General features: G+C 43.7%; 1 protein-coding gene and 1 long non-coding RNA gene across 9 annotated transcripts in view; both read left to right on the top strand.

Moving 5' to 3' along the window:
• The window catches only part of SCML4 (Scm polycomb group protein like 4), a 124,971-nt gene that overhangs the window by 11,700 nt on the left and 87,153 nt on the right, over positions 1–26,118 (top strand). The window contains exons 1-2 of one of the 8 annotated variants that reach the window (XM_047858416.1): positions 20,957–21,004; positions 23,664–23,915. The exons of 2 other annotated variants lie outside the window; for them this stretch is intronic. In XM_047858416.1, coding sequence (XP_047714372.1) covers positions 23,879–23,915 — 37 coding nt within the window. In that variant the 5' untranslated portion in view covers positions 20,957–21,004; positions 23,664–23,878. Of the gene's footprint in view, positions 1–20,956; positions 21,005–22,103; positions 23,916–26,118 lie in introns of those variants that run through there. 5 more of the 8 variants (XM_047858417.1, XM_047858422.1, XM_047858415.1 and 2 more) reach the window with 5 other exon arrangements.
• Positions 23,916–24,401, top strand: LOC125165470 (uncharacterized). Its single transcript, XR_007152117.1, has 2 exons — positions 23,916–24,021; positions 24,186–24,401. It is a non-coding gene; the product is annotated as an uncharacterized LOC125165470 (long non-coding RNA).

The raw sequence follows: 26,118 nt of genomic DNA, 5'->3' as shown, positions 1-26,118 counted from the left end.
AAAAAACTAATGTCCCAGGTCAAAGGCCATCAGGCAGTTCCCTCTTACTCAGCTTTTTTAAACTACTCAGGTTTTCAACTGATTGGACAAGGCCCACCTGCGTTAGGAAGGGCAAATCTGCTTTACTTAGTCTACAGATTCAAATGTTAAGCTCATCCAAAAACACCTTCACAGATACACTGAGGATAATGTTTGACCAAATATCTGAGTAAACCACAGTCCAAATTGATGCATAAAATTAGCCATCATAGCAGGTATTCAGACATAACACATTTTGCAAATGTTGTACCTAAGGGATCTGAAGTTTGGTAAGCACTGCCTTGAGCCTTAGGCTGTCCATGTCTATAGTCCAAGGGTCTGAAGCTAAAATCCCAGGTGGTATTGCTCATTTATCCTTAGGGACATGATCCTCTGAGTCCTTTCCATAATGTCTCCTGAAGTTATCCTTTGGTTTTCAGAGCAGCTTTTAGAGAATGTCCCTATTGGTGACTCTAATTCTGGGGAAGTTTGAGCTATCCTTTAGATTTTTAGCTGCCCTCTTAGGAGTGGCTGTTTCCCAGCATCCCACGGCTGGCCACCATATTTACTGTCAGTTCCTTGGGCTGCCCACAGTTCTACAGCTACAGTTCAGGCACCCTGCTGGCTCCCATACAGGATCGTATGTCACAGCAAGCTCAGGCCTCTAGTGAGAGAATGTCTGCCGTGAAAGTGAGGCCCATTGATACCCTGCCTCACTATTTCATGTTAAGTCTGGCATAGTGGTGACAAGGAGCTCAAATGTGATGTATTCAGTATGGCATCATAGGAGCTATGATAGGTCTATGTGTCCTGGCCATGAAGGCAGCCGGACATTTTCATGTCCCTCTCTGGACCATACTTGTTTAGATGATACTATGTGTCACCATCAATTTCACTTACCCACTGCCCACTCTCTGTGGATTTGTGTCCAAACTGCCCCCGGAAGCAGGATAAAAATCTTGAGGTCAACAGTTTTATCTCTGGCTTCTTTGGCTTCAGGTGTCATTGCAGAACAGAACATCAGTGATGGGCATCTTGGTGGAAGATGGAAGAAGACACATGTTTTTCTTTAGGTGGATGCCTTTTGATTGTAACATTCTGGGCATCCCTCAGCTTACACAAAGGGCTGCAAATCAATTCAACCAGTTATTGCCCTCGCCTATCTTTAGCTGTCTGAGAGAGGGATGGAGTCTTCCTCGCTATAATGATGAGTCATGGTAGGACTAGAGAGACAAGTAGGGGTGGGTTGATTCAGAAGTCATATGAGGAACAAGAAGCACAAAATGCAATGAAAGAAAACAAGCAAGTTCACGAAAACAAAGTGTATTTATTTTGATTATGTATGTATAGGATGAAAACAGAGGTGATCTGTTTCCCATGGTAAGGAAGAAAACATATTCATAGCGTCTGCATTAGTTTTCCAGGACTGTCATAATCAAATACCAGATGCTGGGTGGCTTAAACAGCAGAAATTTATTTTCTCATCATTCTGGAGTCTAGAAGTAGAAGTTCAAGGTGTTAGCTGTTTGGTTTTTCCTAAGGCCTCTCTCTTTGGCTGGTGAATGCTTACCCACTTGCCGTGTCTTCAACGGTCTTTCCTCTGTGTGCTTGCACCCCTGGTGTATCTCCTTCTTGTAAGAACCCCAGTCCCTGTTGGGGGTCCCTCATTTAAACTTCATGACCTCATTTAAACTTCATCTCCTCCTCACAGGCCCTCTCCAAATATAGTCACATTGGGGATTAAGCCTTCAACATATGAATTTTGGGAACTCTGCAGCTGTAGAACTGTGGGAAACCCCAGGCACTGACAGTAAACATGGAGGCCAGCTGTGGGATGCTGATGAATTATGCAATTTAGTGCATAACAATGCTTATCTTAAGATTTCATCTGACAATTTTCATCTATTGCCCTGTAAATTATCGATGGTAAATGTGCCTCATAATGGTCTCTTATGATTTAGCAAATACCTACATTTTTTGAAGGTGAGGTCAGTCACATTTCTGCTATGCCCACTCCAGATCACCGAGGGATGTACTTCACCACGGTTCTGCCACTGCCCTCAGGGCAGAGGAGGTGTTTTGATGTCTCCAAATCATTTTTAAATGACAACTGGAATCTCTCCCTGTCTCCTCCTGCCTCAGTAGTGTAAGTTCCCGAAGTCCATAACATTGCTGAAACTCAACAAGGAGGGTGGTACTGATAGAGGTAGGCTAGCATCCCAGACCTTGCGCCTGCTGATAGCCCCCACTGTGCATTCTACCTCTCCCAGTGGGACAGAAGACACCCCTAGTGGGCAGCAGACATCCTAATATGCTTTGTGCAGTAGTTGGGAGGCAGAGTCTTGAGGAGACAGATTCTATTTGAGTAACAATTATTAATCTTACTTTCATCCCTTTAACTAGATCTTCATGAACTCTTCAATCTGGAATTTTCCTCTAATTCTTGAGAGATTAACTTGTGAAAATGAATAATAATTATTGAATTTTAAAACTGATGTTCAGAGCATTGCATGTGCATGAAGTAGTTAACAAGCTTTGTTGCAAGGAGAGTGAGGTGCTGTAAGTTAAATGTCTTGCTTCAGGATCAATGACGGTAGCTGGGTTGGGACAAAAATCTTGCATTCTTGAATCCTTGGCCACAGTCATTGCCAACTGGCCCAAAATGTTGCCCTAAAATCCCTGATTTGAGGATGAGCAATATGTGATGCTGGAGCATGGAGAAGCTTGAAAATATTTGCTTATAACATATAACTCAAGGGGGCACCTGGGTGGCTCAGTTGGTTGAGCATCCGACCCGGTTTTTGCTCAGGTCATGATCTCATAGTTTGTGGGTTCGGGCCTGGAGTCGGGCTCCATCCCGGCAGTATGGAACCTATTTGGGATTCTCTCTGTCTCTCCCTCTCTCAGAATAAATAAATAAACTTAAAAAAACCCCATATAGCTCAAACACTGTCCTCACTCATATTTGATGGTGTGAATTGAGTTTGACTCTGACCTGTCACAGTTTTGGTTGGTGTCTTAGGCATCAAGAGAAAGTACCAGGAGAGCTGCCTTGCATAGGGACCAATGGTTTTCCCAGGCTTTGTTGGCAGCTTTCTTTATCCATATACCAATGCCAGTGGAAGATTTCCAGTGGATTCTGGGTGCTGATGTGGCAGGCAGTGTGGGGAAGGCTGCAGTGAGAAGAGTGAGAATGACTTCCCTTGGCTTTGTGTTCCTCACCTGACAATAGTGATGGCATCACGATTATTGTGTAAGTCCAGGACGGAGGCCAATGACTAAGTAGTTAGTGCAAGGGCTCAGCCTTATCAGCCAAGAAATAGGCTCTGCTGGGCTCCTTGGTGGCTCAGTCCATTGAGGGCCCAACTCTTGATTTTGGCTCAGGTCATGATCCCAGGGTTGTGGGATTGAGCCCCTCATCGGGCTCCATGCACAACGTGCTTAATATTCTATCTCTCTCTCCTCCTCTGCCCCTCTCCCCCACTTGCATGTGCTCTCTCTCTCTCTCTCTCAAATTAAAAAAAAAAAAGAAAAAAAGAAATGGCCTCAGCTTGTTAACTGCTCTTGCCTGCTGACGACATGAGCATGGGGTCTACCACAGAGAGGTGCTTCTTGTGTTTGCTAGATGGACTGAAGGATATATGGACAGAAAGGGAGATGAGTCATTATGTGAGGGGGTTATGTACCCAAAGGCTTGCTTGGCTAGCTCTCTGGTTTCCAGGTTGGAATTTCAACTGTTTTAATGGCCATCTCTACCCACATGTTCCACAGGCACCCTAAACTCAATGTTTCCAAAGCTGGATTTCTCATTTGCCCCACATCTTCTCCTTTATTCTACCTTCACAAAAGCTTCCCCTCCAAGATAACAGTTTCAGAATCCTAAACTTCGCTTACCCCAAGCCTTCCAACTGGAAGTCCTAATTGATATGACTTCCCGAAAAGAGTTTCCTGTGGTTCCCCCTTTTTTTCCCTCCACCCTCTGTGGCCCTTGCTCAGGTCCTCACTAGCACCCTCCACCTGGACCGTAGCCGTGACCTTCAGCTCCACCTCTCTGCCTGCAGCCCCTCACCCTTCCCCCACCTCATGTAATGCACAAAGTTATCTTTGTAAGACACCTATCTGCTCAAGTTCCTTAATTGTTTAGGTATCTCAAATAGAGTCCCTTGTTTGTATCATTGGTTGCCAAATGTTTGCACCATGTTCCCCATCATAAATAATTCCTTGAGTGCACATCTCCATACATGAATGCATTATACCTTTTGTAAAACACAAACAAAAATAGAAGTGAAAAAGCCTATATGAGCCCTTTGTCCTTCCCCATATATACTTGAAGCCTCTGTGTTTTTTCACTTTCTGTTCCTGGAATTCTGAGTCCTGGAGTTCTCTTCCCTCACTTCTCCAAGTGATGAAATTCTATGTGTCCATCAAGACACTGCTTACACATCACTCCCCTGACCCGGATTCTCCACGCAGACTTCCTCTGTGCCTTTTTATGTAATATTTAGATTCTTACGCTTTCTCCTGCGCCATGACTTGAGAATATTTTTCTAGTGGGCAAGGAGAAAGAAGGAAAGTATCAGGATGTATGTCTCTGTTGTTGCCAAGAACAAAATTGTAATAGTACATACCTTTGCTTCCTTGCCAAACCTTCCAAAGAGGTGTTTTGTTTTCTTCCTATTTTGACCTTGCTATTCCTCGGGGTAAAATGTATCTCCCACGGACGAGTGCAGAAGCAGGCAGCCAGATAGACACAAAGTGGGAGGGGAAGGAATCAATGGAGGGAGATGTGCAAAAGTAAACTTAATTCCGCATATCAAGCGATTAGGCTAACGTGATTTAGAGCACCGTGATGGGTGCAGTTTGTGTGTAGTTTTTCCCTCGGTCTGTAATTAATTTGTGGTAATGCTCTAGGTTGTTCAATTTTGGTAAACGAATGGAGCACTGTTCTTTGCAATAAAAGCGGTGGCCACAACCTAGTCATTTTACGGTAGCAAGAGTGGAAGATAATTACAGGTCTAGAGAACATCCCCATCCAGAATGAGAACACAGCTGGCTTGTCTTCCGAGGAGAGTGGCTGTGAGCCGGGATCGCAAAGTTGACGCGGGCCGCAGCGAAATGCCAAAGCATTTTCCCCATCCAGCCACGGAGAGTGCTTAACTCACTTTTTAGATATTCCACCCCGTGTCCTACAGGGATTTGTGCTAATAAATATGACAATAACATTGTAATGGGACAAGAAAGGCTGACACGGCATTTTGTTAATTTGTGTTCAGCATTAGCAGGGAGCTTTGCAACCCCTGGGCAATGAAACAGGAACGAATTGGTGGACTGTAGGCATTTTAATTAGAGGCCTTGGGAATATCTGTGTGCTATGGCAGCTGAGTGAGACCTGGCCCCGCAAAGTTTACCCAAGGCGTGCTTTCCCTGCTTGCCCTCAGCAGCCATTAAAAGGTCTTACTGGTGGCAGGGGCTGGGGAAGGGAGGAAAAAGTTTCTAAGAAGAGGAGGATTCCTGGTGGGCTGGCGGCCAACACCAATTAGCTTCCTCGGCTGTCAGCACCCACAGCCCTTGTTTTAACAAAGTGGTGGCAAAGATCGACAGAAATGGCTTGACCCCATGATGGACCCCAAAGCATTTTTAAAAGGCTCTTTTTACCGTTGCTATCTTTTCATGATTTGGCTTAAATACAATTCGAGAATAACATCATAAATCAAAAGCTGTTAGCGTACATGACCCCTGAAATTTATGGGTATTAAGCAGAAAAAGCTTAGGAACGTTTCACCAAATAATTTTCCAATCCCCTAAGACTCATTTAAATTTCCCTCCTCTCCATCTCCCGTTGCTGAGGCATATTCACTGCACAGGAGCATCTGAGCCCCACCCAGAGTGGAAGGAGTCCCCTCTTTGCCATCAGACAAGCTGGTTGGTTTTTTTTTTTTTCACGTTTATTTATTTTTGAGACAGAGACAGAGCATGAACAGGGGAGGGTCAGAGAGAGAGGGAGACACAGAATCTGAAACAGGCTCCAGGCTCTGAGCGGTCAGCACAGAGCCCGACGCAGGGCTCGAACTCACGGACCTTGAGATCATGAGCTGAGCCGAAGTCGGACGCCCAACCGACTGAGCCACCCAGGCGCCCCAACTGGTTGGTTTTTATAAGGAGGAGCTCAAAGCTCTGCCCAGCTACTGGCACCACATGGGCAAAGAGCCAAGAAACACAAGGAAGACATGGCAGCTGTCTTCCGGTCGGTTATGTGGCCTTGGAAATGGCAGGGTCTATCGGTACTGCACCCTCTTCCACATTTCTTTCACCTTCATCCTTGGGGCTGGCGGAGCGGAGAGCTTCAGTGGGAGATGGTCGGACTAATTGGAGGGAAAGGGCCCACTGCCAAGCTAGGATGGGGACTTAATACCAAAAGCCAACCACTCTTGTTACAGTTCAGGGAAGTGAGTGCCAGCTTTGGAGACCCCAGTGCTCAGGCCAGAAAGGCAAGGTGCAGAGCAATGGGCCCACCAGAGGCCACCATTAAGGAGCAGAACCACCCAGTCATGCTGTGGTTAATGAGTCTCGCCGTGTTAGTGAAGTAGAAACCAATTCGTGGCACTACTTACATTTGTTAGTCAACTTGACGAATAATTATTGAGCTCCTCTGAGGGACAAGACACATGGAATAACTTACTCTGGCCATGTAGACAAAGTCAGGCCCACAAAGGCCAGAAGTGGGTCTCCCGTCCTCCAAGGATCACCTCCTCCAGAAAGCCTACTTGAACTCCTCCAGCCCTTGTATTTACTCTTAGAGAGCCATTCAGGTCTGTACTTCAATTCCCTGCGTCCTTAGGTTGGGGTTTCACTGGTGTGTGTGTGTGTGTGTGCATGCGCGTGTGTGATTGTATTTTCTTCTCACTTAGGGGAGACTCTGAGGAGAGCTGCCACCTCACACACAAGGCTTGGTGGTCTAGCAGTGGTGTCCAGGCGGCCTAGGCTGTGACTCCCAGCCCTGCCACTGCCTCAGAGGTTAAATTGCCTCGTTTCAGCTCTCCGAGCCTCGGCCTTCTCACTGTGAAAATGCAGACATTAGCACCTGTATCACAGGTTGCTATGAGGGGCACCTGAGCTGTGTCCAATACTTTATATATTGCCTGACCCACAGGGAGTATGCAATAAATTGAAGCTAATATGATTATGCCATTTCGCACGTGGTTGTGAACTGAGTCTGTTCATTGTCTATTAGGAACAAAATCTCATTTGACTGTCCTTCCTTCTTGAGTTGAGAAGGGGCCCTCTAAGTTAAGAGCTGCCTTGGAAAAGTAGAGAAGGTGTTATCACTTGGCCCTGTGATAAATCTTATTTTATTCGACGAGGAAAGGAAAAAAGGGAGCACATCCTTAGACATTTCTGAGGCTGATGGGAATATCGATGGTCATCTCTCAAATAGCTGTGGCCTTCCGCATATGAATCCTTGTGCTTTCTGATTCCCCCCACCAGTCCTGGTGCTCCGTGGAGATAATGTCTGCCCATTCCAATGCCGTTGTTCCTATTATAATTAGGAATATTATATTTCAGAACCAGGCTGATTTCTCATCAGGTCTCATTGCCAACAGTATAGCTGCCATGTGCTCTTAGATCTGAGGGCCTATAAAACAGCTCACCACATATGTGAAACTTTATGTCACTCTTCACGGAGCTGAGTTGGAAAATTTATAGTTTTAGAAGAACATAGTCAAGTTGGAAATGTGGCTTTGGCTGGGTCTGGGCATAATTGGGGTTTTCAGGTGGACGTTGGCAGCTTACATCTAACGGAAACATCAGGGCCCATAAAATCGGTCCAGTGTCAGAGTTTCAGGTGCTGTATTACATATGCCTGCAGTGCCTCCATCCGTCATCTTTTTTGAAAAATGAGGGTGTAAAAATGGCAGGATATACTGCTTTAAAAAGGCCACCAGCCCGGCCTTCCTGTAATTAGTGAGAATAGCACGCTGTTGAAAAAGGTGGTATCTGATGTTTTATTGTTAATTCATATTTTCTTAATATCTATGGACATCTGTGTATTTTAGGAACTTTCCTGCAGTGGAAAAAGGAGTAAGACAAGGTCCTAGTCTTCACGGAGCTGATGGGGTACTAGAGGGGTCAGCACACATTTTCTGTAAAGGGCCACACAGCAACTGTTTTATGGCAGTACCTACAACAGGATTCCACGCCTTTCCTACAACCCTCAGCCCTCCTTTCCTCCCTCCCTCCTCCCACCTGCTGACTGCTCTCTTCCATGCAAGACACCCATTGCCTCCTCACCCGTAACATAGGCACTAACACAGCACCAGCTGAATGTGAGGACACCCTGAGCTGACGTGCAAATCCCTCACTCTAGCTGTCACTTAAAAATGTCAGTCTGCCTTCCTCCTGTCCTTCCAATTGAATCAGAGAAAGCAAAATCCCTCTCCCTTTTCCAGGCTAAGCCATCTACCCATGCCCCAACTCCGACCCAGACATCTTCTCCAAGACTGTGTTTACTCAGTTCTTTCTCTCAAACACTCAGCTGACCCCTCTGTCTTGTTCCGCTTTGCCTGCAACATATTTAGGTCTGTTCTGTTAAAAAGATAGATTGAGAGAAGGAGGAGGAGGAGGAAGGGGAGGAGGGAGGAGAAGAAGGGGAAGAAGAAGGAGAGGAAGGAGAAACCTCTATTTGACTTACATCCTCCTCCATTCTTTTTCTGTCTCTCTCTCTTTTTAAATATTTATTTTTGAGGGAGAGAGAGAGACAGAGAGAGAGAGAGAGCGTGTGCACAAGTTGGGGAGAGACAGCGAGAGGGAGACAGAGGATCTGAGGTGGGCGTTGTGCTGAGAGCAGCGAGCGAGCCCGATGTGGGGTCAAACTCATGAACTGCGAGATCATGACCTGAGCCGAAGTCAGACGCTCGACTGACCCAGCCAACCAGGCGCCCCTCTTTTTCTCTTTTATACACGTGGTCTCCGAATACCTCACTTCTCCATTACTTCTCTTAATCATTTCTGTTCCTTCCTTTGGTTTTTCCCTCCAGAGACATGCTGGGCTGTGGAAAGGAGCGCTTTAGGGTCAAGCGCACATCTCCGTGTTCTTGTCTGTGGTGTCACAGACCCTGGGCAGGTTACACAGCAAGATCCTCGTCTGTGTGAACTGGGAACAGCGAGGAACTGGGAACAGCATCCTCATGAGGGGATTCTGAGAACTTAACAAAGTGATCAGTGAAAGGCACCTTGTCAGGGCTTGGCATGTGACAGGTGCCACTCAATGAATTCTGTTCTCTTTCTCCTCTACAAGCTGTTTAAGGAAGGACAGGGGCCTCTGTCCTTGGAGAATTGAGGAGGGGGTGGGTAGGGATGGTTTTTTGTTCCAAAAAATTCCTAATATAGTCCTCTGAGTTGGGAAAACATGCCTAGACTTCTTTTCTTTTCTTTCTTCTTCATCTTTAAGACTCGCAAAAAGGTATTGTGGGATTCTAGATTAGTTAATTAATTAATTACTCTACTCAATATATATTGATTCGACATCAGCTATATGTGTACCCCTGTGAACGTTCTGGTGGTTCCTGCCTGAGAGAAGTTCTCCATCTGACTGGGCTATAGAGTAGAGAGCCAGGCAGGTCACACAGAATTCTGTGCATTGGAGGGTGAGCCATAGGTGTGCTTACAGAGTGCCATGGGAATGCAGGCAGGGAGGGGCCCTCTCTGCTGGGCGAGGTGGGGAGTCTCCTGAGGAAATGCCCTCTGAGCTGTGTGGAAGGGTGTGCCAGGGCAGAGACGCCCTGGGAAGGGATTCTAGGAGGCTGGAAGTGCTGTTTCTAGATCAGTGAGAGCCTGTCCTGGGTCTGGATCAGAGAGAGGTGAGATGAGAAAGGCAGGCCAAAAGTATGAGCTTTGTCGTGATCCTTTTCTAGAAACATAAACACTTATTCCTCCATATGAAGGGAAGAATGGACTTCCCCATCCAGAAGGTAGAGGAGGGGCCTGGGAAGAGAGGTTTCTGGGAGGCAGAGTTCAACTCAAGGTTAGGAAGAATTTGTGATCAGTCCTACCCAGCAATGGGCAGGCATGTGCAAGCGGGAAGCAAGGCATGTGGGGGCAGCGAGTAGGGAGAATTTATAAATGGGATGGAGCAGGAGAGATGAGCTTGATTCCCAGCCTATGCCCAGGCCAATGCCTGCCTTACCCAAACTAGCTCAGAAGGCTGGTGCTGGCTCTCACACCTCAGGTCTCCTCCCAGAAAAGCCCTGTATGTTCAGCTCAGCTCTTGGCTGCCTCAGGACCTCCAGTTTTGCCACAGTTTGCCCTTGAAGGGATAAGGGGGGGACAAAAGGGACAATTGGATAATATCTTCTGCTAGCAGTTTAGAGAGCTAGCCAATTTTTAAAGAATTAAATGAATGTGTATGTGCATATGTGTGTATAGGCATTGTGTAAAGTATTGTGATTTGATTCCAAATATTATTCTAAGAATAGCAATAATTATTATAATAATTATAGCAATATAATTATTATTTGCTTTTATATATTTATATTTATTATATTATGCCAAATATTAAGTCTATTTGTAATGTTCGACAAAAGCAATTTACCTCTGGTCCACATTGTCGCCTATCTCTCTTCTGGACTCCCCTGTGGGATCCTGATTCTGAAAGGTTGAAATTAACATTGAGAAGTGGAGCCTGGGACCCCATCTTGCCTTCCCATGGGGCCTGGCCTCAGGCAACTATGGACGTTCTGCCAGGACTTAATTTTGTAGCAGGCTGTGGGGTTATTTATTTATTTTAAAACTATTTTCTCAAGTTATGCAAGTTGTACGCACACATATTCATGTTTAAAAAAATTTTTTTAATGTTTATTTATTTTTGAGAGAGAGAGAGTGTGTGAACAGGGGAGGAGCAGAGAGAGGGGGAGACACAGAATCCCAAGCAGGCCCAGGCTCTGAGCTGTCAGCACAGAGCCCAATGCGGGGCTCAAACTCAGAGCTGTGAGATTATGACCTGAGCTGAAGTTGGATGCCCAACTGACTGAGCCACCCAGTTGCCACACACACACATTCATGTTTTAAAATGAAAATTAGTAAATTAGTACAGAACCTAGGAAGCTGCCGTCATAAGTGACCACAAGTGGCCTATAAGGTACTTCATGCTCTGGACCTCTATTCTCTGCCTTAGCTCATCTCCTTCCTCCCCTCAGTCATGCTGTGTCCCATATCCTTACTGTCTTCTAACACACCCACCACAGGGCCCTTGTACTTGCTTTCTTCTCTGCCAGGAACGTCCTTCACCTACATATCCCCACTGCTTACTCTCCAAGCTCCTAAAGGTCACTCTTCAAATATTATTTAAAGAGAGAGGTCTTCCCAGACGATCAGTATAAAATAGCACTGTCACTGCCATTATGCTTTAGCTCCCTTAACCTAATTTGGTCTTACAACATTTATCATCACCTGGCTTATTACATATTTATTTGTTGCCTGCCTCTCCCTACTAGAACGTAAGTTCTATGAGAGAATGCAAGTTCCATGACTTTTTGTTGTTGTTTCTACTATATGCTTAGTGCCTGAAATAGTGGCACATAGTAAGTGCTCAGTAAATAGTTATAGACTAAATAAATGAATTAATGAAGACCACAGTAAAAAGTAAGAATCACTCTCTCTTATGTGCTCACTCCCTTCCCACATTTCTCAATTCTTAGCACTGTAACCGTGTGTCCTTCTAGAAATGTTCTTTGCATGTAAAAGAATACCTAGAGGTTTCTGCTTCTAGTTATGAGATAGAAGGATTTGAAAAACTTTTGGTAATGGGAAGCAACAATACTTTTCAATGGGACTAGCAAAAAGTGATAGATGCAAAGACGTCTTGATGAAATATATTCCAGAGAGAAAAGAGCCCTTCCCAAGGATAGCAAAAAACTATTCTGCCAGGACTTAATTTTGTAGCAGGTTAGCTTCGTGGGGAATGGGCGGATGTAGGTAGATGTAGGAGTGGGTTTTTTTCCCCGTTGAAGATGCCCATCTGGAAGGACAAGTGTGAGTAAGGGAAGTAGGGAAGGGATTGCAGGAGTTGGAAATACTGTGTGCAGAGATCGCGCTGTCTGGGGACCAGTGCAAGTGTGACTTTGGTCTGGAATGGAGGAGTAGACCTGCGAAAGACAGAGAACTGACAAGGAGAAGCCAGTAAGGCTTTATATACAGCATGTGCTGGTAGGAGGGATTGGAATCTGAAGGACCCTCGGGTTCAGTCAGAAGACATTAACCACACGAGGAAGTTGAAAAAGGAAGATTTCATGTAAAGAATTGCTAACTACATAAAACATGCTTAACTACTGAAAGAGGTAAAGGAGAACTCTAAAGTAGTAACTGCAGAAAGCAGTACTAAAGCTGACAGAAACTAAGTGATGAAGGAACTTAGACTCAGAGGAAGGGGCCCCTGCAAGGCTGAGATTCAGACCTCTGTGGAAACGGTGTGTTGACACACATTGGAGATTGCCTGCTGCTGAAGCAAGGGCCATCCTCCCTCTCTAGGAGACACTGCCAGGGCCCCTGCACGCTGATCCATTTGCCCCCAAGGAGAAAAACAAAACACGGCAGGAAGAAAACGTCCCTTCTTTCTCTCTGAGGTTTGCAATGTCTTTCCAATGCCCTCTGTTGACAGGGTCTAGCATCAAGCCAGCTGGCAAGGGAGAAATGCAGTCTGTAGAATCACCCCAGGGTCACAGAATAGGGCAAAGAAAGATGGGTTTGTTGCTGAAGCCATACATTAAGTGGCACAAATTACATACGTAAAAAATACACAAAAAGACCACAAATTCATCTTTTCCTTTCTGAATTTTGCTAAGACAGCACCACTGGGGGAGGGGCTCACAGGCAGAGAAAAATCATGCAGTTTCAGACATTCTCCTGGGTTTTGGACTCTGGGGGCCCTGTAAGAGTTGAATTCAAAAGTAAGCAGAGAATAGAAGACACTGGTTAGGAGTTGGGCAAATCAGAGGTAAACCCGATCTGAACAAAGTAGCAGCCCAACATCAAGTCAATTCAGCTCTGAGCAAGTGTGTTCCATTTGCCACTGTTTTTCTATACACAATTCCTGGAGTACAGTTTTTAAAAAGAGACACATGTAAAGAAACAGAGAAATGTTAGTCATGATCCAGAAAAACTCAGACAATAGGAACATGTCTACAGGTGGCCCAGGCATTGGAATTATCAGGTAAGTACTTCCAATTAATTATTACAAATATACTAAATAATTTAAGGAAAAGAGATGGATATTGCAGAAGAGCAAAGGGAACTCTAAAAATAAAAACAAATGGAAGTTGAAATCCTAGAACTGAAAAATAAAATACAAGACATAAAAAAATATCACTGGATGGGCTTCATAGCAGAATAGCCACCGAAGAACAATGGATAAATGAACTTGAACCAACTAGGAAAGAAAGCAATGATATATAGCCAAGAAGCCAAAAGCAGGGATGGAGTGGGACTCTAAAAAATGACTCAATTAATATAAAAGAAGGCAAGAAGAGAGAAATAAAAGACAAGTCGTACACAAATAACCAAATGGTAAGCTCAAAGTGAACTCTTTCAATAATTATATGAAATACAAATGGACCAACCGCTTCAATTTAAAGACAGTAACTGACAGACTGCATAACAACAACCAAAAACTTAACTGTACTGGCTTCCAGAGACACGTTTTCAATGTAAAAATCGAAAATAGGTTACAAGTAAAAGATCAATGAAAGAGAAACCATGTAAACATTAACCGTGAGAAAGACAGAGTGACTATATTTATATCGTACAAAGACTTAAAGACAGGCAATTCTATCAGAAATAAAGAGGGGCACTCATAATGATAAAAGAGTCAAATCATCAAGAAGGTACTAAAATAGTAAGTGAGGGGCCCCTGGGAGGCTCAGTCAGTTGAGTATCCAACTCTTGATTTCGGCTGAGGTCATGATCTTACAGTTTGTGAGGTCGAGCCCCACATAGGGCTCTGCACTAACAGCATGGAGCCTGCTTGGGATTCTCGCTCCCTCTCTCTCTGTCACTCCCCCTGCTTGCTCACGTGCACGCATGTTGTCTCTCTTTCTCTCTCTCTCTCCCTCTCAAAATAAACAAAAAAAAAACCTCTCTTAAAAAAAACTTAAATGTATTTGCACCATAATACAAAGCTTCAAAATACATGTAGCAAAAGCCATCAGAACTAAAGGGACCAGGGCCCTCAGGTGGCTCAATCAGTTAAGCATCTGACTCTTGATCTCAGCTCAGGTCCTGAGCTCAGGGTCATGAGTTCAAGCCCCATGTTTTGCTGGGTATGAAGCTTACTTAAAATTAAAAAAAAAAAAAAAAAAAAAAGGAACTAAAGGGGCAAATAGACAAATTCACAATTTTATAGTTAGGCAGATTTACAATTAGATACAATTAGATTTACAATTTACAATTAGATTTACAATTTTAATATCACCCTTTCAGTAATTGCTAGAACAACTAAGACAAAAATTTATAAGAATATACAGAATTTAAACAGCACTATCAACCAGCTTAACCTAATATTTATAGAACACTATCTTGTACAACTGCAGGATACTCATTCTTTTCAAATACACGTGGAACATTCACCAAGATAGACCAAAAGCTGGTATATGAAACAAGTCCCAATACTTCACAGAGATGAGAACATACAGAATGTTTTAAAAGTCAATAACAGAAACATATCGGGAAAATTTCAAATATGTGAAAATTAAAAACAAGCTACCAAATAACCCTTGAATTAAAGAAAAGATTATAAGGGAAATTAGAAAATATTTAAACTGATGGAAAATGAAAAGAAAAGGGGCGTCTGGGTGGCCCAGTCAGTTAAGTGTCCGACTTCGGCTCAGGTCATGATCTCACGGTTTGTGGGTTTGAGCCCTGCGTTGGGCTCTGTGCTGACAGCTCGGAGCCTGGAGCCTGCTTCAGATTCTGTGTCTCCCTCTCTCTCTGCCCCTCCCCTGCTCACACTCTGTCTCTCTCTGTCTCTCAAAAATAAATAAATGTAAAAAAAAAAATTTTTTTTTTTTTAAAAAGAAAAAACCTAACATACTCAAACTTGTTGGATGGTTAATGGAGGGCTTGGAGAGGAATTTATGGTTTTTTTTTTTTCATTGTTTTTTTCATGTTTATTTAGTTTTGAGAGAGAGGGAGGGCATGAGCGGGGAGGGGCAGAGAGAGAGGGAGACAGAGGATCTGAAGCCGGATATGTCTCTGTGCTGACAGCAGAGAGCCTGATGTGGGGCTTGAACTCACAAACTGTGAGATCATGACCTGAGCTGGAGTTAGAAGCTTAACCTACTGAGCCACCCAGATGCCCCAGGAATTATGGTTTTAAACAATCATATCAGAAAAAGAATAAAGGTCTAAAATCAATTACTTAAACTTCCACCTTAAGAAGCTAGAAAAAGAAGAGCAAATTAAACCCACAGTAAGTAGAATGAAGGAAGCAGTCAAGTCAAAAGCAAAATTCAGTGGACCAAAAAACAGATAGTAGAGAAATATTAGCAAAACCAAAAGTTGATCCTTTAAAAAGATTAATAAAAATAGCAAAACCAAAAGTTGATCCTTTGAAAGATTAATAAAATTGATACCATCTGGCAAGATTGATTAAGAAAAAGAAAGAAAAATGCAAATTATCAGTAGAGGAATGGAGAGAGGACATCTCTACAGATATTAAAATATTAAAATGATAATAAGGAAGTTTTATGAACAATTTATGCTAATAGATTCAACAAATTCTTTGAAAAATACAACTGTATCAAATCTGTTGCAAGATGAAATAGAAAACCAAAATAGTTCTCTATGTTTTAAATAAATTGAATTTATAACTAAAAACCTTCCCACTAATAGAACTTCATACTTAGATGACTTTCTTGGTGAATTCTATCAAATATTTAATTCAGAAATAATACCAGTCTCACACAAGTTCTTTGAGAAAATAGAAGAGAACACTTCCATTTTGGTTTTTGAAGTCATCCATCATAATCCTGTCTCCAACCTTGACAAAGGTATATAAGAAAAGAACATTAGAAACCAATATTCCTCAAAACAGAATAAAAGATAGGAATTATTTGATCATCTCAATAGATGGAGACAAAGAATTTTACAAAATTCAATGTCCATTCATGACAACAAAATAAAACAAAACAACAACTGTTAGGAAACTAAAAATAGAAGAGATTTTCTCAACCTGATAAAGGGCATCTTGTATACGCCTAAAGATAAATACCATACTTATTGGAAAATTTTCCCCTAAGAGCAGGACCAAGCCAGGATGTTCTCTTTCGTCATTTGTGTTCATCATTGTCCCAGAGGTTCAAGCCACTATAGCAATGCAAGAAACAGAAATTAAGATAAATTGAAAGGTAAAAAGATTGGAAAGAAAAAAATGCAATTTTTAATTCACAGATCAGTTTGTGTATATAGAAAATCTGAAGATGTGTACAAAATGTCTCACTAGATCCGGTCATTTAGAAGTAGTTTAGTAGCAGGAGACAAAGTCAATGTATTTCTATATAAAAGCAACAATTGGAAAATAAAGAAAAAATGCCATTCCAATAGCATCAAAAAACAAAATACACTTAGTGATAAATTTAACAAAATGTGTGCATGATATCTACACCAAAAACTACAAAACATTTCTGAAAGAAACCAAAGTCATAAGTAGACAGAGAAATATACTATGCGTATGGACTGCAAGACTCCAATTTCAATTCTCCCCAAATTGGCTGTCAGCGGGTTTTTGGCACTTACATGGAAACTCAAATGAAAATTATGAAGTAATCATGAAAAAGGGAAAGCAAGAGGACTCACATTACCTAATTTTACTATAAAGTTATAGTAACCATAAGAGTTGGTATTGACATAAAGATAGACACATATGTCAACGAAATAGAATAAATAGTCCAGAAGTAAACTAAAATTCACATGGTTGATTTTGAAAAAGGCACGGAAGCAATTCAATGGAGAGAGAAAAGTCTTTTCAACAAATTGTGTTGGGGGACTGAATATCTGTATGTGGGAAGAAGGAATCCTGACCCGTATCTCACACCAAACACAGTAATTAATTTGAAATAAATCATAGACTTTAAACTATAAGCAGGGGTGAGAAAAAAAATCTTGGAGAGGACACAAAAACCGAAAATCATAAAACAAAAATTTGCTGTATTGGACTTCATAAAAAACAAAAAAACAGGAACACCCTTCTGCTTGTTAGAAGACACTATTTAGAGAATGAATAGGCAAGCCACACAGTGTTTTGCAGTCTATATATTTGACAAAGGAATTGTATCCAAAACACATTAAGAACTTCTATAGTTCAATACTAAAAAAAAGGCAAACATAATAAATATTAATAATATTCAGGGAAAGGACTTGAACAGGCACTTTAAACAGAAGATACATGAATGGCCAATATACACATAAAGAGGCATTCAATGTCTTTACTCATCTAGGAAATGCAAATTAAATTCTACCAGGTTGGAATGGCGAAAATGAACGACCGCGCCAGCATCCCTGGGAAATTGCTCAGCATTTCCTTATAAAGTTAAACCGAAACCTAGCGTGTGACCCAACAATCCCACTTCCAGGGGTTTACTCCAGAAAATGAAAACATATGTCTGCAAAAGACTTGTACATGAATGTTCTTAGCAGATTGATTCAAAATTGCTGAAAATTGGAAACACTCCAAAAGGCTATCAACAGGTAAATGGATTAACAGACTGTGGTATAGTCATCTGGTGGGATACTACTTAGCTTTAAAAATAAACCTACGGTATATGTAAAAATAGGTTTATGAACTAATAAAGCCAGCTGCAAAAGAGCACAAATTGTATGATTCCAGTTTGCGAAGTTCAAGAACAGAGAAAACTAATGTATGGTGATAGCAATCAGAACAGTGGTTGCCTTTGAAGGAGGGGTGTTGACTGGAAGGAGGCATAAAGGAACTTTCTAGGGTGATGAAAATAATCTCTATTGTGTTTAGGATGTGGGTTACATTAGCATATATACATTTGTCAAAACTCATTTAGCTGTACCTGTAAGACCTGTGCATTTCACTGTGTATAAATTATACTTCAATTAAAACAAATGTTTTTAATTTGGAAAATATAAATTTAAATGGAAAGCTTCATTTGCACAAATTAGCCTGGGAATAAAAAAAATATAGTAATATTACAAGAAGGGCTATTAGATTTTCATCTTCCCAGAGGATGTAGGACAAAAAATGCCTTTCAATGATAGCAAAGACTTCTACAGAAAATCATATCTGAGTTAACACACCACCAGAGCTGAGAAGATAAAAGGCAGTATTTCCCCTAATTGAAATGTTGCTGTATACCTCTTGTACTGGATGAATAGTGTCCATCTGGAAACCCAGAATGTGTCTTTATTTGGAAATACGATCTTTGTAGATGTAACTAGTTAACATGAGGTCATGATGGATTAGGGTGGGTCCTAAGTCCAATGACTACTGTCATTATAAGGAGGCCATGTGGAGATACAAAGACACTAAAGAGGGATAAAGGCCACGTGACAATGGAGGAGGAGTTTGGGGTGATGTTGGACTACTAGCCAGGAATGGCAAGGATTTCGGTCAACCACCAGAACCTAGAAAGATGCATGAAACAGATTCTCAGATTCTCCTTCATGGCCCCAAGAAGGAATCAACTTTGCTTGAAACTTTGATCTCAGACTTCTAGACTCTTCGCTTGTGAGAGAATAAATTTTTGTTGTTTTAATCCACCACATTTGTGGCGATTTGTTACAGTAGCACGAGGAAGCTAATACACTACTCAGTAAGTTATCAAAGAATAAAGTGTTAAGTATTCAACAATCTGATGTACTCAAGTAGATTTTAATCAATAAACCAAACAAAGTACGCTCTGAAAAATGTGTGCCTTTTTTTTTTCTTTTTTTGGTATATATTCAGATAATAAACAACTGAGATAAGTGTACATGCTCTGCTACTTGTAGAGTTGTTTTCTTTTCTTTTTAATTTTTAAAAAATATTTATCTGAGAGAAAGAGAGAGAGAGAGAGAGAGCACGCACACAGCAGGGGAGGGGGCAGAGAGAGAGAGGGAGACAGAATCGGAAACAGGCTCCAGGCTCTGAGCTGTCAGCACAGGGCCCAATGCGGGGCTCAAACTCATGAACTGTGAGATCATGACCTGAGCCAAAGTCAGACACAGACTGAGCCACCCAGGGGCCCCTGTATTGTTGTTTTCTAATGGAACAATAAATCCTGAAGACATTTCCCTATGAGCACACAGAGAGAAGCCTGAATGTGCCCCTTTGGCCTGCTCTGGGACCAGGGAATTAGTCTTTCTGAAGACTGCACCGTATTGTAGGATGTGGATTTACCATGATTTACTTTGCCATCCAGCTCAATTAGATGAAGGCTTATTAAATGCCTCATCCTGAGCGCTTCAATTTAAATCTGTTCAATTCAATCCAATCCCACGCAAACCTACTCAATAAGCATCTACTGAGCACCCTCTTTGTGCAACCACTCTGCTATGATCACATTTTGGTTTGATCTTGATTGACTACCTCTACTCTTCAGGTCCCGTAGCAAAAATATTTCTTGAAAATCTACTATGAAATATAGCACAAGAGACTGATAAGAAGACCATAGTAAAAAGGGATTGATGTTTGAGATGGATAAAATATTCCTCTTTTCCTACGCCGACCTTCTTATTTTAATAGGCTCTAATGTCCTTACTTCATTGGGCTTCTTAGGATTTGGAACTTGTCCCAGATAGAGAGGTGCAATGCAACCTATAAATAAGTGCCAGAGGAGCCGAAAGCAAAAAGAACGGGATTCTGTCTGATTCCCAAGGAGAAAAACACAATCCTAGGAGCAGCCAGGAGCAATCCAAGTGTTTTCTCTTGTAGTTATTCGGCTTGGGTTGTGCTTGTTTGCCCAGTAGGCTTCCCACTTACTTGTTCTGTTTCATGTGCATGCAGGCGCTTCCTGGTCTGCAGAATAAGTAAACAGTCACTGGCTGTAACATAGTATCTCATTCAGTTCTTGAGTTCTGAGTTATCATCCCTTTGATAAACAATTTAAATTCTTGGCTCAGGGTGAGAATGTAGTACCCAGGAGATGGGGATCTCCCGCACCGTGGATGAGGCTGCATACTGTATCCTGCTTCTGCCTTGCAATGCCACACGGGATAATCTGTCTCTCCTCCAGGCTAAACGTCCTTAGTTACTTCTGCTCCACAAAGGGAAGTCTCCATATGCCCCAATCTCTCCCCTTTTGGATGCAATATTTCTTTTAATTCTTGTCCCAGAAACAGGTGTAAAACTCCGGGTGTTCTGCAACAACAGGGGTATTGTTTCTCTTGATTTGGACACTATGCAATTTATATTGCTATGAGGTTTTTGATTAAATGGGCCACCCCATAGCCTAAATAAGACTTGTTATTAACTAAAATTCCTAGGGGCGCCTGGGTGGCGCAGTCGGTTAAGCGTCCGACTTCAGCCAGGTCACGATCTCGCGGTCTGTGAGTTCAAGCCCCGCGTCAGGCTCTGGGCTGATGGCTCAGAGCCTGGAGCCTGTTTCCGATTCTGTGTCTCCCTCTCTCTTTGCCCCTCCCCCGTTCATGCTCTGTCTCTCTCTGTCCCAAAATAAATAAATAAACGTTGAAAAAAAATAATCTATTAACTAAAATTCCTAGATCTTTTCCCCACAGGAAACCTTTCCTGTCAAGTCTCTCCTGGTATATCTGTGAGCAATATAGTAGCTATTTTATCCTTTTAAGCTTTCATTTGCTTGAGTTGGTCCATCTGAGTAAAACATTTTGAACCTTAATTCTGTAACCTGTGGCATCAGTGTCCCTCCTAGACGTGTGTCATCTGCTTATTTGATAGGTCTGTCTTCTAAATCTTCATCCATGTCACCAGGGAGAATATAACTGGAGGCTGTGGTGTACCATTAGAGGCAACCAGCAGGTTGGTGCTATCATTAAGTCATGCAACTTGGGGCCTGGGTGGTATCTCTTTAGTTAGGATTGTACCCAAAAGCATTATCCTGTTAACTAACTGATCCATGAGATATTCTTGGGAAATTTTGTCAAATACCTGTGGCAACCGACACAGGCCACGGTTATAGCATTCCTCTGATTTCCAACCTAATTTCTACCCCCTTTCACAAGTACATCTAGCTAGGTGAAGCCTTAAACTTCAAGGGGATTTGCTCTTAGAAAGCCAATGGTCCAATGTTAGTGATTACCACTTTCTTTTATAAGAGCTTACTAATTTCCACATCCAGAATCCAACCTGTTTTGAAATGTGGGATGCACTATGCCCTTCCGCTCTTTCAGTCCTGCTCTCCCATCTATGGTTCTTGAAAATTTCCAACCACAGCTCTGAGACCCTCTTTGTAAACTCCTGCAGCACCCAAGGGGATGTTTTGTCTGAGCCGGAAGAGATTTGAGCTCATTGGAGTGATCGGCAGTTTATCAATATCCCTGCCTCCCCTCTCTGTGCTGTGTTCCACTGCTTCCAGTTTGAGATCCTTTGCTTTTCTGTCCTAAACCGATAGAAACAAAGTTTCCGGCATGTCACTGCCACTTGAGTACTCCCCAGTCTATTTTGAGCAGTAGGCTAATTCTGTCCTTGTTCTGCCTGCTCTGAAAAATAAAAATTAACCCAACAAACGACACATCCCTGTATTCTTTAGTGCTTTTTGTGACTGTCAGCCCCTTCTGTGTTTTGACTTCTGCTGAGACTTTTCTTCCTGCCTTCTTTCTGCCAGTATGAAAGGCTTGTCCTAGATTAGGCATGCTGCCGGCTGCAAGCGTTCTTCTGTTTGCATCGTGTCCTGATGCCCCTTTGTTATCTCCAGGGCCTGACACAAATGCGTTGCACCTTGTAAGCGTTCAATAAATATTCATATAGATGCGGATTTTTCAAAAGGTAAACTTTGAATGCTAATTAAGAATTGATTTAACTGTTGTTATATGGCCTCAGGAGACCTTTGAGAAGGGGAGAGGATTTGGAAAGTTATCCAGGAAGCCCCTGTTTGCTGACTGCTAAGCCACTGGAGAGGAACAAGACAAAAGACTGGTTCTCTTTTTCCTTTTTTGACCTTTCCTTTAGCAACCAAGAAGTGGAAGACCACAATTGCATTGTTATAATGCACTCTTCCCTCCCTTTCCTTTTATGAGTCAATCGAATCATATTTGCTGAGGATTCACTGTGTGCAAGGCCACAAGAGGTCCCAGAAGCTTTCGCCCAGCCCAGATATGGTGGTAATAACCTCACTGACTTGTCTCGGGCTGTGTGCAAGGCTTCTAGTCTGCGGGAGTCAGCTTTTAAAAGGCAGTATCTCCGGGCCAGAAAGAAAAGCCTTGGGAGAGGACACTCCTTGGGGCTCAGCATCCTGTTAATAACCAGGTGCCTGCAGAGACAGGCTGGACTGCGCATTAGCTGTGTGACCTCTGACAAGACACGGAGCTTTTCTGAGTCATCACCAGCGTAGATTTGACAGACTCTTCGTCTGTATAATGGGGGTACCTAGCGACACTCGCCTTAAAAACTTGCAGTGAGAATTCAACAAAGTAACATATGCATGCATATCTGCTTTATTAGTTCATGTATTCATTCATCTGCTATCGGTTGCTTTGTTGGTCCTTCAGCAGGGCCCTGTGCCCAACCCTGACTACCAGAGACTGCACTGGAGGGAGCCAAGGGGATGCAAGTGTGAGGGAAACAGCTGACGAGGAGCTGTGTCCCAAGGCTGGGGTGCTCTGCGGGGAGAAGGGCTTGCTCAGGGAAGACCTGAGAGATAAACTTGGCTGTTTTGCACACGGGCTGGCAGGCCTGGCCCACAGCGATCTGTCTTTGTGGTCACTGCCTACCACCTTGTCTGGACAGTGTGGGGTGACCGCTTCACCTGCTTGAGTGACCTGCGAGTGTCACCGGGCTCAGAGCCATCCTGGGAGACTGAGACTGAGAAGCTGTGTGCTAACAGCACAGGCGTGGAGGATTCAGCCGTACCACATGCCAGTGGGACCCCCCCCCCCCCGGAAGGGGTCACAGGTGTGTGCACAGGCCTGCGTCTGTGGGGGGGGGGGACAGTTTGTAAATGAGGAAGGGCTGGAAGTCAAGGACACCTGGCGACCTGTATGCTCTGCTTTCCTTCCCTCCTCCTGAGAGTGTCTGGGAACGGGATCTTCCTGGGCTCATCTCCATGTCCCCTGTGGTCTCTGCACAGAGCCTGGCACACAGTAGGTGCCCAGAAAATATTTGTCAGATGATGTAAGGGATGAGACAGGTGGGAAGAGTCCATTTCTGGCCAGCGTTTCCCTTCTGAGGACCCACGAAGTTGCTTTTTGACCCTGGTCTTGTAGTTCCAGGAAGCCCATGGGGCCACCAGTCTGTATAAGTGTAGCCTTTGGGGGACGCTGGTCAGAGAAGCAGTGACCTACTTACCATGCCTGGGATGGGATGATGCTGTGACCACACTTAACAGGACGATTGAGAAGCCTTTGTGATCCTGGGTGGTCAGAAGCAAATTAGGAGACTGCATTTTGTTTTCCTCCCTTTAAGTTAGAGAAAAACCATCTGGGGAAAGTTCCCTTGTTCCAGCTCTCCCTTCTCTTCACAGACGTGCTGATAGTTCGCACTCCTGATATTTGAAGACCCTGGGGTTTTTCTTTGTGAAATAAGCGGGGAGAGTGAATCAGCCTGTGACGACTACATGTGCAGGTGGTGTGGTGATCCACCCCACCTCTCCGCCTCATGGCTTTCTAGAGAGCTGTAGAACCTCCCAATGCCTGAGTGTCAGCAGCGGCCTCGCACCAGGAAGCGGGTATAATCTAGATGGGAGACAGCGCTCTACGATGCCCTGCGGGAAGAGGTGAGGAGTGTGGTGTTCCCCAGACACATTTGGGTGTCCTTCTTCAGCGTGCTAGATAAAAACGAACGCTTTCGTTGTGTGCCGTCTTCGGGGACCCCGCAAACAGGTTGGTCGGGAAATAGAGTTCTTATTGGCAACCAACCTCTTCTTTGCAGAGGGAACCGAAGAAAAGAATTACTTGTCTGGCAACAGCAGTAATTTATGTCGCACAGGGCTTTGCAGATTATGAGGGGTTCTCATGGTCGTTTTCTCGTCGGATCTTTCTGGCAGCCTGGCGGTGTGACCAGGACACATGCCCGAGAGTCATGCTGCCACTCTGCCTCCTTCCTTCTGTGATTCGAAGCTGGCTCTCCTGATCCCTACTTACTGGCCCCGGATCACCTGCTCGCCTCCCTGACCCCTCAACCACAGAAACGTGCTCCTGTCCATCGAGGAAGCAAAGCTCTCATTTACTAAACACTGAGGAATAAAATCAGTTTCAGGTTATCTGCGTTTGCTGTCTTTCATCTCTAAAAGGCATCTCTCTCTCTTTGACTTGCACAAGAGGTGGGGGTGTTGGTTCCTGGGTTGTTTCCATATTTGTTTTCTGCTGAGGACGTATCTTACATACATGGGTCCAAAGTGTGCAACTTTCTTAGACAGTGAGTTCTTTGAAGGCAAATGTCAAGTTGCTACATTCATTACATAGCACTAACAATGTGTCTTAGACACTTAATGTTTTGTGGAGAGCATCATAAGGAAGATATTATTGTTACCCATTGCTACCCTTCAGTGTGAACAACTTTGTGCCGGGAAATTTGTGGGGAAAATGTTTGCCACTGAAAGGTTACTGCCTCAAGAAGCCTTGGGGAATTCACAAATCCCCAAGACTGGTGAATGGATTCCCACCACGAGGCATTGACTTGGAGAGTTGTGATTTGTGCTATTTGAATCGTATTGTTTTATTGTTAAAGCTTTAAGAATGTTTCTTAGCAAACGATTTGAAAGGAACCTAGGCCTACAATTGGTTTATATTACAGAAAATCATTTTGAAAAGACAGTTTGCCTTGTAGATAAAGACCGAACTAGAAACAACCAGAACGCCAAACCACGAGTGCTTTCTCAAAACTCAATGTGAAGTGCAAAGAGAGAACAAAACAGGAAGTAGTGGTTTGCAAAAAAAGAAAGAAATACTTGTAGCTGCCCTAAAAAGTGCCTTTCCTTACACTGTTGGGTGTGAGTTCTGCCACTGACAGGAAGCCGCTGGCTCTAGCTCCTAGCAGAGACAAGTGTCTTCCAGCCAGTGCTGTCCTATTGCTGCCCACAGCTACTCTTTAACAAGCCCTTGACAAACATGCGGGTTGGTCTAGGGGCGCCTGGGTGACTCAGTCGGTTGAGCCTCCGACTCTCGATTTGGGCTCAGGTCATGATCTCACGGTTTGTGAGATCGAGCCCCACATCAGGTTCTGCGCTCTCTGCACAGAGCCCGCTTGGGAGTCCCTCTCTCCCTCTCTCCGTCTGCCCCTTGCCACCCTCTGAAAACAAATAAATAAACATTTAAAAATCTGGGGTCGGTCTGTACGTCGTAGGTGCTGATTAAACACATGTGCTCTTCTCTCCCTCCAGTCATCGCGGGCTCAGCAGGTGGCTGGGTCGTCTTAGCCACCTAGCCGTTCGTGTAGTATCGGTGCCATTTCTTTATGTCCTGGAGGACATGGCGATGTGGCTTGGAGGGTCAGGTTTCCCTCCTGTCCCCCTAACCAGCCCCATTGCCGGCTCCTTACCCACTCTCCGGGGCTGACCCTGGCAGGCAGTGGTAGGGATTTGTGCAAGGAGCCCTGGGTGGAATCTGAGTTCTGCTCACGGATGGGCGATCTCACGTGAGCTCCTTGGGCTTCAGAGCCTCATCCGTGAACCAAGGGCAATAGTGCTTATGTCACAGAGTTTTGGGGGAAGACAATAGAGGTGAAATAGATGAAGGCCCATCTTGGCAGCATGTGGCGCACTATGTCTTGCTGGCGTGGCCTCGTTAGAAAGTGGTTATCACCCACGGGCCGAGCCTGGTGGAGCCAAGCGCCTTGGGCTGGATCCTGCTGCCTCAGTGCTGGGGAGTGAGAGGAGTCAAAGAAGAGGGCTTGGGTTGCCACTCATTCATTCATTCATTCATTCGATAAACATTTGTCAAATCCCTAAGATGTGCCGGACATGGAAATAGCCAGAATAC

Source organism: Prionailurus viverrinus, chromosome B2, assembly GCF_022837055.1.
Source record: "Prionailurus viverrinus isolate Anna chromosome B2, UM_Priviv_1.0, whole genome shotgun sequence".
Taxonomy (NCBI): Eukaryota; Metazoa; Chordata; class Mammalia; order Carnivora; family Felidae; genus Prionailurus; species Prionailurus viverrinus.
This window is presented reverse-complemented; position numbering and strand designations above follow the sequence as displayed.